At 39.0% G+C, this 13,675-nt stretch overlaps 2 protein-coding genes across 6 annotated transcripts in view; one reads left to right on the forward strand and one right to left on the reverse strand.

Moving 5' to 3' along the window:
* The first annotated feature begins 3,235 nt into the window (after nucleotides 1–3,235).
* On the forward strand, nucleotides 3,236–8,196 carry abi3b (ABI family, member 3b). 3 transcript variants are annotated; one of them, XM_074662665.1, is made up of 9 exons: nucleotides 3,236–3,678; nucleotides 4,136–4,303; nucleotides 4,600–4,779; nucleotides 4,968–5,038; nucleotides 6,763–6,806; nucleotides 7,264–7,318; nucleotides 7,410–7,425; nucleotides 7,558–7,668; nucleotides 7,751–8,196. In XM_074662665.1, exons 1-9 carry the CDS (start codon nucleotides 3,535–3,537, stop codon nucleotides 7,820–7,822), a joined length of 861 nt encoding a protein of 286 aa, XP_074518766.1. In that variant the 5' UTR covers nucleotides 3,236–3,534; the 3' UTR covers nucleotides 7,823–8,196. The 3 variants fall into 3 exon arrangements, with proteins under 3 accessions (XP_074518766.1, XP_074518765.1, XP_074518764.1); XM_074662664.1 differs by having other exon boundaries at nucleotides 7,410–7,668; XM_074662663.1 differs by lacking the exons at nucleotides 6,763–6,806; nucleotides 7,264–7,318; nucleotides 7,410–7,425; nucleotides 7,558–7,668; nucleotides 7,751–8,196 and adding an exon at nucleotides 5,736–6,410.
* A 2,101-nt stretch (nucleotides 8,197–10,297) lies between these two features.
* mpp2b (MAGUK p55 scaffold protein 2b) overlaps nucleotides 10,298–13,675 on the reverse strand; it is a 46,575-nt gene continuing 43,197 nt past the window's right edge. Inside the window, exons 10-12 of one of the 3 annotated variants that reach the window (XM_074663166.1) lie at nucleotides 12,896–13,098; nucleotides 12,349–12,477; nucleotides 10,298–12,004 (exon numbers count right to left, since the gene is read on the reverse strand). In XM_074663166.1, coding sequence (XP_074519267.1) covers nucleotides 11,828–12,004; nucleotides 12,349–12,477; nucleotides 12,896–13,098 — 509 coding nt within the window. In that variant the 3' untranslated portion in view covers nucleotides 10,298–11,827. The remainder of the gene's footprint in view (nucleotides 12,005–12,348; nucleotides 12,478–12,895; nucleotides 13,099–13,675) is intronic. The other 2 variants (XM_074663168.1, XM_074663167.1) reach the window with 2 other exon arrangements.

The raw sequence follows: 13,675 nt of genomic DNA on the forward strand, positions 1-13,675 counted from the left end.
TGACAGGGATCTGTAATATGGTCCTACCCACTCTGGAGGTGTACCTCTGCCATAACAACCCACTCACTCCACATCACTCAGCTCATTACAGCCATTAAAGCACCACTTTTACTCCAAATACTGATTTGGAAATCATGTTTTTGATTTAAAAACGACAAGAGGAGCTGGTTCAGCTCAGAAAGAGATGGCGCTCCACATAGTCAAGACGTGGTACAGTGTTTCTGCTTCATCACTGTGAATTGCAACATTATGCCGACAAGAAATTAAAAACTCAAGTATTCATAACACAGCTGTGAAATAAATCTTGTTAGTCTCACAGTGATGCATGAGCAGAAGAATTAAATTATACAGAACAACAAAAACAAGGGGCAAAATTGCAGCTATCTGTCATAGAGCTGACAAATGTTTTGAGCCACAGAGAAGAACACAGAATACTGAATTAATTTCAAGACGTACCAAAATAAATCAGGCAAAGTGAAAGGTGGCAGGATCCATTACTGTAACATTCTTAATCAGAGAAATCCACCCTGTAGTCAGTAAATCTCTATTTGTATTCAGTTTGTTCTTTCATTGTATAAAAAATTTATGATGGTGGCATTACAAATTGGATGCCACTTCAATTTGTTACCAGATTGTTCTGAATACAGTGAAAAGACTGTGTTATGAAGACAAAGAGCCACTCATAACCTCTTATCGGTAAACTGATATCCTGTAATAGCAAAAAACAAACAGCTGATGAAATATTTACTGCTCTAATTAGTCGTTTCATTTGGGAAGAAAAATAAATTGATTTTAAAGAGGATGAAACCTGAGGTTCATAAACTGGTGAGATTAAAATCAATTGTGATAGTTTTTATGACCTTTAGTAGCAAGAGAGACCCCAGCAACAAGCTCAACATTTCTAGATTTTAACACCTAAAACTGCCACAAGGGGGGAGGTATGAGAATGAACAAATGACAGCTGGCAATGTTACAACATGTGATTCTGGTCCAAATACAAGGCCATGGCATGTGCAAATTTGATATGTATATCCTTACCCACAAGGGGGCGACAAAAACTCCCAACAGTTTTTTTTTACTGCTGCTGGTTTAAATAGTCATCAAAATATCCAATGTGGAAAAATAATTTAGTTTCTTTTTTAAATTGTGAGCCCAACAACCCCTACCTCTCATTACTTGCCTTTCTTTGCCGTTCACAGAGATGTAGCAGATCTTACACATGTTAAAATAACTATGGTTAGTGCACCATCATCTGCAGAGCTTTCCTGACACAGTCCCTGTGCGTCAGGCCTCTGTGACCACCTGATAGCCAAGTATCAACACTGGACTGAATCCAGATGCTGTGCAATTCCAGTGCATCACATGGCTAAATACGAATAGTGCCAGACATTGTCAAAGTGTACTGATAAAGTTGCACACTGATAAAGGTGCTGTCATGTGCTGGAAACGTCTTTAAAAAGGTTGTACTTAGGCCATTGTGAGCACAAACAAGGATGTTAAAGAGATCTGGTTGCTGACTTGGGACAGCTTGAACAACAAGTTACCATACAGTACATATAGTTAAGCATTTTTATTCACTGTTCATTATTATTATTAAAAAAATCCTATTATTATCCTGTCAGCAAACTCTCAAAGATGCTGTGAGGAGGATAGGAGGATCTGTTTGAATTGGACTGCAGTGCCACCTTTTGGCCCAGAGTCACAAGCACACTGTTGTGAAAACGTAACTCGAATCAAGCCATGTTTTCTTCGTTCAACAGAGCTTTTAAGTGGATACAACACCACAAGGTAAGGTATTCATCAACAGTCGTGTAGCCCTGTTTGAAACCTGACAACAAGCAAATGTAAGTTTGTACCGTAGTTTAGTAGCTGTCTATATTTAGTGCAACAGGCAGCACTGTGCTCTGAAACATGTCTGTAATGTGTGATGTTAGTGAATCCACACTATGACCTGCCAGCGCTCATCTACCAAGCAGAGCCATCGTAAGCTCGCTGTTCATTTTATTGATGATTGCTTAAGTTTGAACAGACCACTGCAGTGTAGCTGCTACATGTGGGCTGGAATGAGCATGATCACAAACCATAGACTGTATATGGAGTGGACAGCGTGGCCATTGTACGGTTTTGAAGCCAAAATGTTCCTGTCACAGGCGCAGCCACTGAAGCAGTTGTGCAGCCAGAGTCTGTGCAGTAGAGACTGTGAGGGATTCTGGGAGAATCTTTTGAGTGTCTAATCACTTCTTGACTCTACTTTCCGACATATTTTACAACCCCTGAAAAAAATATACGAGAACAGCAGCTGTCAATCATCATTAAACGTGATGTAAAACCTTGTTTTTAACATTGTATTGCTAATGAAAACATAACTTTTCAGAAAAAAGAGGACTTGGATACAAGGCAGCCAAATAATATCTTCAAACCACCGCAACAATCTGACGTGGGAAACATTTCTATGAGGTATATTAATTTTTCAAAGTTTGACCACATCTGGAATGGCTGGAAAGCTAGATTTTTTTTTACCGACACTGCAGCCAGCCACCAGAGGGAGCAGTATTTGTGGCGACCTCACTTCGAGCCGAGCAAGATGACGTTTTATTTACAGTCTATGCCATAAACACAGTGTAGCCCTTGTTTTAGCCTTTAGCTCTTGCTCTATCACTGTCCTGTTAAGCTTTCTTAACTCTTTTGTCTTTTTTCTGTTTAACAGCTGGGGTCCTGTGTCCACCATTATTCCAAATTAATCCAAATTAATCCAAGAAATCTTTTTCAAAAAAGAAAAACGCAGATGTATCTTTTCACTAGTAAACTTTGTCTGCTGGTGTGGTGTTGTCATTGTGACTTCCATGTGCCGTTAATCAATTAATAAAGTAGTGTTTGGGAATAACAATCTCATTTTAAAGTGTGGACTACAACCAAGTACATATTTAGTAGGGAGACTTTTTCAAGATAACTAAGGCTGTATTCAGACCAGAAAAGTCCTTTGGTCCACTTGTTTGGTCCGGACCAAAAGCGGGCTTTATTTTTTTTCGTTTGGTGCGGTTCGTATTCAGATTGTACTTTTTGCAAGTTAACTATATTCTTGAGTGGAATCAATCTCTCCTCTTCCTCACCCAGAGTCCAGTATGGTCAGGTTGGTCTACACCGCCCTCTGGTGGATATCTTTAATTAATACAGGTAGCACATGAATTATTTAAAACACCTGGTTTCGCGTTTAAAATTTAATGACGCATGTTGCTGTTAAGTGTGGCTGGTTTTAAGACAAAAATCAAAGCTAAAAATATTTCATTGCGTGGTTAACACCATTCTACTTTTTTTAAAGATGTTTCTGTTACCTTTGCTGTCCAGCGCAGAGACCAGCTGCTCTGACTTTGTCAAGAAAAAAAAGGAGGAGGAAAAAAAAATCTGTACCCTGCGGTGAATTCCTCTTTCAACACCTCCGTTGAAACACCTCCCTGTTTCCCTGTTCGGCTGAGTCCTGCTAACAAAGTTCAGCATCCTCTCCAGAAAGCGTAAGGCAACAGTTGACGGCAAAAAATGGGAGAAATACCGGAGAAAAAGAAGTTTTCTGAAGTGATAGCTCAGATTTTTCAAGAGGCACCAGCTGCGAGGAAGGGTCTCGTCGATAATCACAGCAACCTGCTGAAAGTGGCGGATTACTGCGAAAACACGTATCTTCAGGTGAGTCATTTCGTAAAAAAAACTACACATTAGAGGCTTAACTTTTAACTCTTCAGTCAAGGTTGAGCCTCGTTTGCTTTTAGAGCGTTTCTAAGGAAATTAGCGTAGAGACTATACTAACTCTTACGTATTTTTAAAGGTAACGCTGGGTTTTTACCCCTGCTCAATAGCTTGTATTTAAATGAGCAAGTCTCAGGGTTGAAATGCAAGAGCTAGCATCAAGTTTTTGTAACAGTTACATTTTAATAATCAATTTGTTGAAAATTCTTAAATTACATGAGATTTTTTTTAATTTTAATTAGGTTATTTTACATTTCTTAATCTAAAACACTGCACAGACACAAAGACTATGCTGTTATCACTAGCCCTGACTACCCACTTAAAAGAAACAACATAAAACCTGTCTGATGTTTTTTTTGTTGTTGTTTCAATGAATATATAAAAAAAAACTTTGCAGGCAGTGGATTCCTCTAAAGCTTTGGAGGAGGCCAAAGCTTTAGCCGCCCAATCTCTAGCCAGTGTGACGTACCAGATCAACAGCCTGGCCTGCACTGTACTGAGACTTCTTGACTCCCAAGCCATGCAGATCAAAGATATGGAGTCCTCCATCAACCTGCTGTCACTGGTGAGGAACACCTCTTACCTGAAGTACAACTGACCATAGCCAAGAAAGCTAAGGGACTGCTGTGTAGCTAGCAAATAGTATCAAAGGCACATTCAATTTTATTTCCTGTGTGTGATATAGCTGCTGTATTCATTCTTCTGCTGCTGCGCCTTTTCTCTACTGACAGCTTTGTTGCTGAGCTCTGTGTGTTTTGCTGTCCCATCTCTATCTCCCTTGGGATCAAGTGATGTGAAAATGTATTTTTTCTGTATTCTTGATGGGGTTCTTCACCCTCTCTATTTCTCTCTCCCGTCCAGGCGGCAGCAATCCACTTTGAGAAGGTTGCAAGGAGAGAGATTGGTGCTTTTACCACTCCAAAAACCAAGAGTCGCTCTAAACTTTTGACCCCTCCAGCGACAGGCAAAGAGCCGGAAAGAAAATATGCCAGAGTGCCTATTTCATACTCCATCTTGGACACAGTTGGACACAGTTTTCAGGTAAATCAGATGCTGGGTTGAGCTCAGAGTTGAAATGTGTTTCACAATTTCCCATCGGAATGAGACAATACAGCAGAACACATCCACCCCCTGTGTTGTCAAAGCTGGTATACAAAAAGCCTGACTGTGGTTTAGAGATGTCTTATTCCATCTTTTTTTTATTGATTTACATTTTGATTTATTTACAGGTCACTGAGCAGCCACCGAGAAAGAGAACAGACACCTCGGAGAGCATATACAGCACTACAGACTTCTCTGTGTATGTAGAAACACTCCTTTTAACTTCTTTGTGGCAAAACTGGTAAAGCTAAACCTTCAGGTTTACAAATACTGCACTTTATCATAATCTTTCTAATGTTGATGGCCAAAACCTGTGAGGTTACTGCATTTCTGAGGCTAAAAGACAGTTTGGGAAATATGATTTTTACTCTTCATGCTGGATGTGGAAGTGCTCCTATGCTGCAGTCAACTGCAGTTGTGAATCCTTGCAAAAAAACAACTCTTAGTCCTCACTGTATAAAAAATAGAAGTAGTAGCCCTGTGGAAGACATTTTAAAGGATGTTTGTGAAAAGGAAACTAAACCAAATGTCATATTTGACAAACTGTAAAACAAAACTATTTGGTTTCAGAAGAAATTGGATTGTGCCAGAAAAATAGATAAACTTGCTCCCTTGTGGAGTCCATCTGCTATGATTGTGAAACAAGGTCTTCATGGCACCTGTAATACATTTTTCTTTATATTCTTCAAAAATCAGACTCAAACTGTTTGTTGTTTTCTGTTTTATTAGGTAAGATGCTTGACTCATGTCGGTCTATGTAACTTTTGGCTTAAATGCAGCTTGAAGCATGCTAGCATAAGTCAACATAAAGATCTGAAACAACAGCTAGAAGCTAACGTAGCTCTGCTGAACACAACCTTCAGACCTCAGTTGAGTTTCTCTTTGTTTTTATGCAGATCCAGTTTAGGCATCGCTGTGCCTCCTCCATCAGTCCCCACTCTGCAAACTGTCTCCACCACCAACAACGACAACCTGCCTCCCCCTCCTCCTATGTCCAACTTTGACTCCAGTGTGGCTCCTCCTCCCCCACCACCTCCACTGTCCTCCTCTATGGACTCTGGCCTCCCACCTCCACCCTGCATGACCTCACCCACATGTCTACCCCCACCTCCCCCTCCACAGCCTATCTCTCCTGTAAACAGCATGTATCCACCACCTCCTCCACCTCCTCCTGGAGCAGGGAGTGCTGCACTTCCTCCTCCTCCTCCTCCACCTCCTCCTGGAGCAGGGAGTGCTGCACTTCCTCCTCCTCCTCCACCTCCCCCTGCGGTTGGGGGTTGTGTTCCTCCTCCTCCACCACCACCACCTCAGATGGGCACCTCTTGTAATGTGCCACCTGCTCCCCCACCTCCTCCCCCACCTCCATTTTAGAACGTGTTGATGTGAAAATATTTAACGTCATGGTTAAATAACCTGGAGTCTGCTTTTATCTTAATGTGTAGAACACATTATTTACACATTGTGTAACTCACAAGATTTATTAAGCTTTAATAAAAGCTTGTAAAAGAGCATGGTGTGCTGTAAGTGAGGTGTTTTATCTGGGTTATGACAGTGCCCGCCTTTAAGTTTTTTTTCCATGGTGAAAATCCTTTAAAGTAAAACATTTTGCTGCAGAAGGAATTCCACTAACAAGTTTCAACAAAACCTTGTCTGCATTCCTACGACACAAGCTGCAACAGGGACTCGTGGGTTTCCCTGTAAGCCCTTTCCTTGCCTGTAAAGAAATCACTATCTTGTTATTATGGCTTTGTTTTTTATTACAATGTGTCTCAATCTGCTCTTGGCTCTAATTTCAAGACTGCAGGTCAGTCTACTGGGTGGAGGGAGCAGGGTGTTGACATGTTGCCAACGTCATTTGCAGTAGCCTATGAGAGTTGTGCTACTTATTAAGGGCCATTGAAGCTATAAAGATATCTATTTTAGGTCACCGCTTCACTTGACCTGCATTTCATTGCTTGATATTGAAGGTAAGCTTCATTTCCAGCATCAAAATAGAAAAAAATAGCCTAAAGGAACACTAATCCAAACATATTCTCTTTGCTTGTGTGTTTGATGGCTGTGACTGAAGTTGCTTGTGCTGTTTGTTTTGAAAATGTTTAGACGTGCTGCATTTCACTGCTGTGAACTTTCACTTTGCAGAGTCCAAGTTAACTCTGAATGTAGTGCAACATTTAATAAAAGGTACAAGAGGCAGACTTGGAACTTAGTTACTTTGTGTAGCTGTTTTACAAATATCTATGATTCTATCCACCTTGTAAATATTCTTTCTGTTAGACAGGGTGTGAGTTAAGGACACGAGAAGTTATGGGCTACCTTTGAACTTTTCCTTTACAACTGTACTGAAAGATTTCACAATAAATTGCTTTGCAAACAGTAGTTATGAATTCTTGGAGTTGAAAATGATATACTGTTCATTTTCCCCAGGTATCCAACCAGAAGGAAAAAAAACTACCATGGTCAAGTATATGTTTGTGGTTGGGTAAGTTTAGTCTTTCTTTATGAGAAACAGTAACTTGTCACAGTTTAAACATTTCTGTATGCAGGCTACAGTAAGCTGTTCTCTGTTCCAGGATTCCCATGTTGGTTGTCAGTATCTTTCTGTGGATTTTATACTGTTATCTCAAAATGACACACAAAGGAGGAGAAGGAGCAGAAAGCCAGCCTCTGGGAGAGGCTGACTTTCCATCTGTGTATGTCATACCCATTTTTGAGGAGCAGCTGGGGAACAGGGAAATGGTTGACGTACAGGAAGCTCCTCGTCTGTTTCCTTACAGAGATCCTCCCATCAACAGCACCAGAGGTGTCAGTCCACCTCCTCCTTACGGGGAGGTACGGTACTGGTTTGTTCATCGTACACTCTAACCAAACTGTGTAAGCTGTTTGTTCTTTAATGTGTCCATGTCTCCTCCAGCTTGACACACCACCATATCAGGACGCCCCGCCTTCATACTGGGACCCTCCAGCTTACTCAGAGCTGCAGTGATCGTCCTCCATTTTCAGATGCTTTAAAGCCTAATCTCTCTGTTTTTCCAGTCCATGTGTTTTCTTTCCAGCAGATTTTTTCCTATTCTCAGGGCTGTAATATTTTAAAATTCCTGAAGTCTAGAATTTCTTGAAATATTTTAAATGAGCCTGATGTTTTATTTATGCAGGTGATGGATGCCTTATGTGGATGTTTGAGACCATGTTTCATGTCATTATTCCTGTTAACAATCCACTGTGTGGATATATGTGTGTCGTGATATTTTAAGAGTTAAGGATGTTTTTCATGAACTTCGACCAAAAATATTACATCCTCACAAAAAAGAAAAATTACCAAGAATACAGTAGGGGTGTCAAATAATTGCCATTTAAATCATAATATATTTTTAAAAGGTAATCTCTTCTTGTCACATTTTAAATGACTTGTTTGAAATTTCACTGTCTTGCATTTCAAAATAATTTAATGTTCATATCAATAATGTTAAAGAAATGCTTACCAGTGTTTTTTTTTTTTTTTTTTTTTTACAGATAAATACAATAAAGTGTAAATTATGATCTTGACTTATAGATTAATTGCTCAGGTTATGCTACAATGCTGCACCAGTGTATTTTATAAGTTGTGCTTAAGCTGTGAATTACAGAGTTCCTTTTTGTTTTGTTTTTGAAGGATATCACTGTGGTAAGGCGGGAATGTCGTGAGTCTCAGAGTGTATTTGAAAACTGAGGAATGTGAGATTTAGAAAAAAAACACAAAACTGACTTATCATTAAACTTTATTAAAGTGAAATACAGCGCTGTTCTTTTCCGTCTCAGCTGCAGCAGGAAGCAGGAAAACACTGCAGCAGCTTAACAATGGTGTGTTGAAAGAGATGGTGTAACAGTTTATTAATCATAATGTTAATTCAAGTCCTGGGCAGCAAATGTAACGCAAAAAGATTTAGATTTTTGTTGACATTATTTTTTGTCATGTAATAGTTGGTCCTATAAGAGAGCATTATGAAATGTAGCTGTTGATAGTTTACTACAGTCAATAGGAAGTACAATAGTGTCATTTACCAGACATAAAAAGAGCAGACACACCTCAAAGTTCTGTGTCTTTAAAAAAGACAGTTATGCTGTAAAAGCTCATCAAGTTGTGTACTTTCCTGAAGCGGCACATTATCACTTGATAACAACTCATTGGGCAGGCTGGTTTTTGAAGGTTTTGGATTCTTAAATGAAAGGTAAGGGCCAGTCTAACTGTTCCATATGTAGTGATAATGAATCCAGTTATCTAATAGCCTTCTATAGGTAGTGCGGGTTAGAATTATATAAATAACCTTAACTTAAAATCAAAATGAACATCAGGTTTATAGGGTGAAAGTCCACTGACAGATGATTCAGTGAGAATGAAGGTTAACTGTAAGCTGTTTTAATGCTTCATATGATTTTGATTGAGTTGTTTAAACTTTCTTGCTGTACAGGAGAAATTGTTCTTTAAATACAATTACTTACAGGTTACTCTTATGAACAGTGAGAACTTCAAGTCTCATAATTGTTCCAGTGTGCTCCCATAAACGCATTATCATTGTTCACTCAGTGAGAGGAAGTCTATATTTAACATTTTACTGTTGTTATTGTTGTTGTTGTTGTATGCTGCACTGAATGTACTAGGTCTCTGTTTTCCTCACGCAGCATTATCAACTGGTTGACATATTCCCAGTCATGAGTGTGGTGGTCAATATCTTTCAATATTTGTAAGTAGTCATACAGTAAATCTCCATTGTTGACCCAAAGAAAATTAAATAGTTCAGTTTTTCATCACTGTCATGTTTGCAGGTCACCTGTCTTGGTGGTGTCCATAGCTGTGGTTCTCCTCTGCTTCTATCTGCATGCCAAAAACAAAAGAGCAGCATACGACGTCAGGGCACCGTCAACGCAAAGTGACAGGGCAGCTTCAGCAGTGCGATCAATTTCTTTGTGTGATGAAAATTCAGAAGAGGATATCCAGAGACATTATGACAGACTCCCTCCTCGGTACAGCACTGTGGATCACCCTCCTCCATACTCACTGGTGAGTGTGAACAAGTGAGGAAAAATATAAAATGTACTACAAAAAGTCTTCCTGATCTAGATTTTTTTTCCTTTCTGGAAAAAAAAATACGTAGTGTTTAGTCTCTTTCTGAATGTAACTTTTTTTGGTAAAAAAAAGAAAGGAAGTAAACCCTAACCCTAACCCTGAAACACACAAACCCTAACCCTACCTCTAATACAAAAAAAAAAAAAAAACAAAAAAACCTCTTTACAGGTCAAAAATTGTATGTATGCATTTGTGTATGTTTATTCACAATTTTTAAAAACTGTATTTAAAACATACAGTTTTATATCTCTGTCTCGCTGAAATGAAATATAAAAAAGGAGAACTCTTTAAATAGAAACTGATTCCTAATTTTATTTTAACTTCTTGCAGTTCGACCCAAAATTAACGATTGTTTGGCCAGGAGGTCCACCACCTGCCTACGAGATGTATCCAATAACTCTTCCTTTAGCTCCTCATCACTGGGTGCAAGAAACATCATCCTCACCCAGCACCCACAGCTACCCACAGAGGCCACACCAGGGACCCACAGGTTCCACTTCATTCTAACTCATCAGTCTCTGTATATTCTTGTGTTGTGTTTGAGTGTTTTTAAAAACAGAATTGTAATTTATTTATTGTGGTTTTAACTTAAAAATAGATCTTATTTAATTTAACAGTAGACAGTGAAGCAATCATCACATTTTCATTTTTGATACATTTTAATAAGAACATCAAAGCTACAGTGTAGCTGTCCAACTGTGTCTACACACCAGCAGAGTCTTCAAAGCACCAAGTTTTTTCTCTATGCTATACTATATTCTCTTAATTACAATACAGTACTTACAAGTTGAGGGAGAATATTATTAATATGAAAGAAGTTGCCTGTGTTATTTTTTCTATTTCTATAGAAGGAACAGTGATAAGAGTGTGTCCTTGGCTTTTAAACCATATTAAGGCAAACGTAAGTACGAATTTGAAGCCACTGAAAACTATTTTACATCCAAAAATAACAAAAACAACTTCGATCATGTGTCCATCCTGTAATAAAACAGCATGTTTGCCTCCATTATACAATCAGTGCATACTGTAGGCTACTTCTTCAGTTTGTCTTTATTGTTTTTCTTTGAGAGTTTGAATATTCCCAGTGCTACAAATACAACTCCAACAGAATCAAAAGGGGCAGCCGTTGGACTTTTTGATCCGTTCGATTGATCCTCACACTGACGCCCAAACAACACCAGCAACAGAAAAAAATTATGTTAAAAAAGAAATGAAAGAAAGTGTAGACTTTAGAGATGGATGCCAAACATCTTAATGTTATAGGGTGTCCATTTATCTTTGTGTTTCATATCAATTGTCATTTGAGTGTGTGCGTACATGTATTGCAAGTATATGTTTTAATTCAAAACTATCTATTGCTGTTCAGTTTTGAAACAAGTGAAGACATACAAGATAAAGCACATTTCAATCATACTGTATGATTAAATGGTAAAATATAGAGAATTTAATACAAATGCTGACAAGTGGTATCTTTCTCTTTCCAATCTGTCCTAGCAGTCGATGTAAACATTACACTACATGAAGTAGGAAAGGCTAAAAAGTTGAACACCCTTTAAATAAAACCTCCAGTAAAGCACCGTCACCGGCAGAACAGATGCTTTTCTAAGTCTAGTTTCACATATTTACTTACACACGCTCGCTCACACTATTGCACTAGACCTTTATAGAATGAACTCTAAATCTTTCTCAACAAATATCAATAAAATAATTTAAAAATAAAATACAGGCTCAACAGAAGAGACACTAAGTTTATACAAAAAGGCTCTACAATGAGGCTGGTCATCTGCTCTGAATCATGACGCTCCGCCCTTCAACTGCATGGAGAAACCTCCTCTGGAGCTACCACTGTTTCACCGTTGTCTGACCTAGTCGCTCTTCTGTTGATCCTCAGAACACCCAGCTGACAGGCACCCACTGCTGCTCGGTTAACAGTTTCTCCAGCGCTAACCGCAGACTCCTGAAAGCCGCCTCCAGGCCGTCGTTTACGATGCAGAGGTCAAAGTAATGTCCATATGCTCGCTTGATGCGCTCGCTCTCGTCCACCGTCCTCTTGAGTTCTGAGTCCTGAAGGGAAAGAAACAGGACAATGAGATGCTATGGTGACGACAGAAGCAGTGAGAGGGAAATTACTAAAAAGAAAGACATTGAATTCATACCGAAAATTGTTATTTTGTTCAGAGCTTTTTAATGCTCACTAATTTAAGCACATTAGGATTTCCAATTACAAACAAAGATTTTTCTCATGATACATTTCTATTTAATGATGCTAGGGTGCAGCTTGTAACCCGTCATAAACCTGTTGTTGTAAACAAACCAAGACTAAAAATGAGGGACTGTCTCACATACTGGGGTATGAAAAATGTGACTGAGACGAATAGGATTGTAGGGTTTTCGGATCACACACTCACCGTTAACTGTTTTGTTACCACTCCTGATTCGATAGCGGATCTATTCATAGCTTTGAGAACCTCGAAATCTGGTGCTTCAATGAACACGACATAGGGCAGGAACTCTGACGTTCGCAGTACTTTAAGGGCCTGCAGAGACAAACACAGTACACACAAAGAGACACTGTAACATCACAGCAGCACTGAGAAAACAGAAATTAGAAAAGCTGAAACTAGAGTATAATTATGAAGCTGAGAATGTGATTAAAATGCAACTGCAGTGTCTCCATCGAACAAATTTATCACGCTAATGTGTGTAAATACGATTAGCTGAGTGTTTCCAGCGTGTAATGCACATCATTAAGAGATCCTTTTTGATAAATATTGATGATGTGCTCAGCCTGGAAATACTTCAGGAGCATCAAGCTGTGCATAATCTGCCAGACAGCAGAAATTTTTAAAACCAAGTCGTTTACACATGGGTAAACATGACAAATAAAGGATAGAGTTAAAATACGAGAAGACAAGATTAAAGGAAGCAGAGGGAAAGTAATGTGAGCTTCTCTACCTGTGGGTTGACATCCAGGATGCAGATCTTTCCTGTTTCTATCACCTCGTGGATGGAGTTAATTTTGGTGCCGTAAAGGTTGCCGTCGTACTCCCCGTGCTCCAAGAAACGAGCGTTTTTTATGTCACACTCCATTTCATTGCGGGTCATGAAGGAGTACATCTGGCCATCCCGCTCGTCCACCTTTGGTTTTCTGGAGGTGACTGAAGGATTCAGAGAGAAGAAATAAAACATGTTGGTGCAGATTTTAAACAAGGGGGTAAGGAAAAGGTGGACTTTGGACTGAGGCCATGCACATGGGGTGGGGCACATGGGACGACTTGAAGCTAAAGAAAAAAAAAATCAAAAGAAACTCAGAAAACCAACTGGACTCAAAGAACTCTACCACAAATTAAATATTATTTATTATAGTATGTAATATAATTTTTAACGTTATTTTGATATCCAACACAGATGCTCCAAAGATGCCAAATTGAATCCATAATCAGTAGTAGTTAGTTATTAAGAGGATTTCAGGGGCCAGTCAATTCTATCATTATATCAAAGTTACGTTATCTTTACCGCCAAGAAAAATGAAGCTACAACATATCTAAAACAGCGTCTGCTGTAAATGATATGACTCAACATGCCCTAACAGCCCTTTGAAGTTCTTATGAAGAATCTGACGGCCCGATAAAAAAAAAAAATCTGTCTTCTAGCTGGAAAACTGTTAAAAGAGTCGGATCCATTTGTATGCTGGGCGAACTTGAGGAAGTGATTGACAACTGACAAAATGTTTGT

Source organism: Halichoeres trimaculatus, unplaced genomic scaffold, assembly GCF_033239565.1.
Source record: "Halichoeres trimaculatus isolate MK-OKI-2021-1 unplaced genomic scaffold, fHalTri1.1 fHalTri1_scaffold_23, whole genome shotgun sequence".
NCBI lineage: Eukaryota > Metazoa > Chordata > Actinopteri > Labriformes > Labridae > Halichoeres > Halichoeres trimaculatus.

Bases quoted from the DNA above. Each gene is read 5' to 3' on its own strand.
- abi3b (XM_074662663.1), top strand. From the start codon at position 3,535: ATGGGAGAAATACCGGAGAAAAAGAAGTTTTCTGAAGTGATAGCTCAG. The intron at 3,679-4,135 runs GTGAGTCATTTC...AAAACTTTGCAG, and splicing joins GCGAAAACACGTATCTTCAG to GCAGTGGATTCCTCTAAAGC. The intron at 4,304-4,599 runs GTGAGGAACACC...TCTCCCGTCCAG, and splicing joins CCATCAACCTGCTGTCACTG to GCGGCAGCAATCCACTTTGA.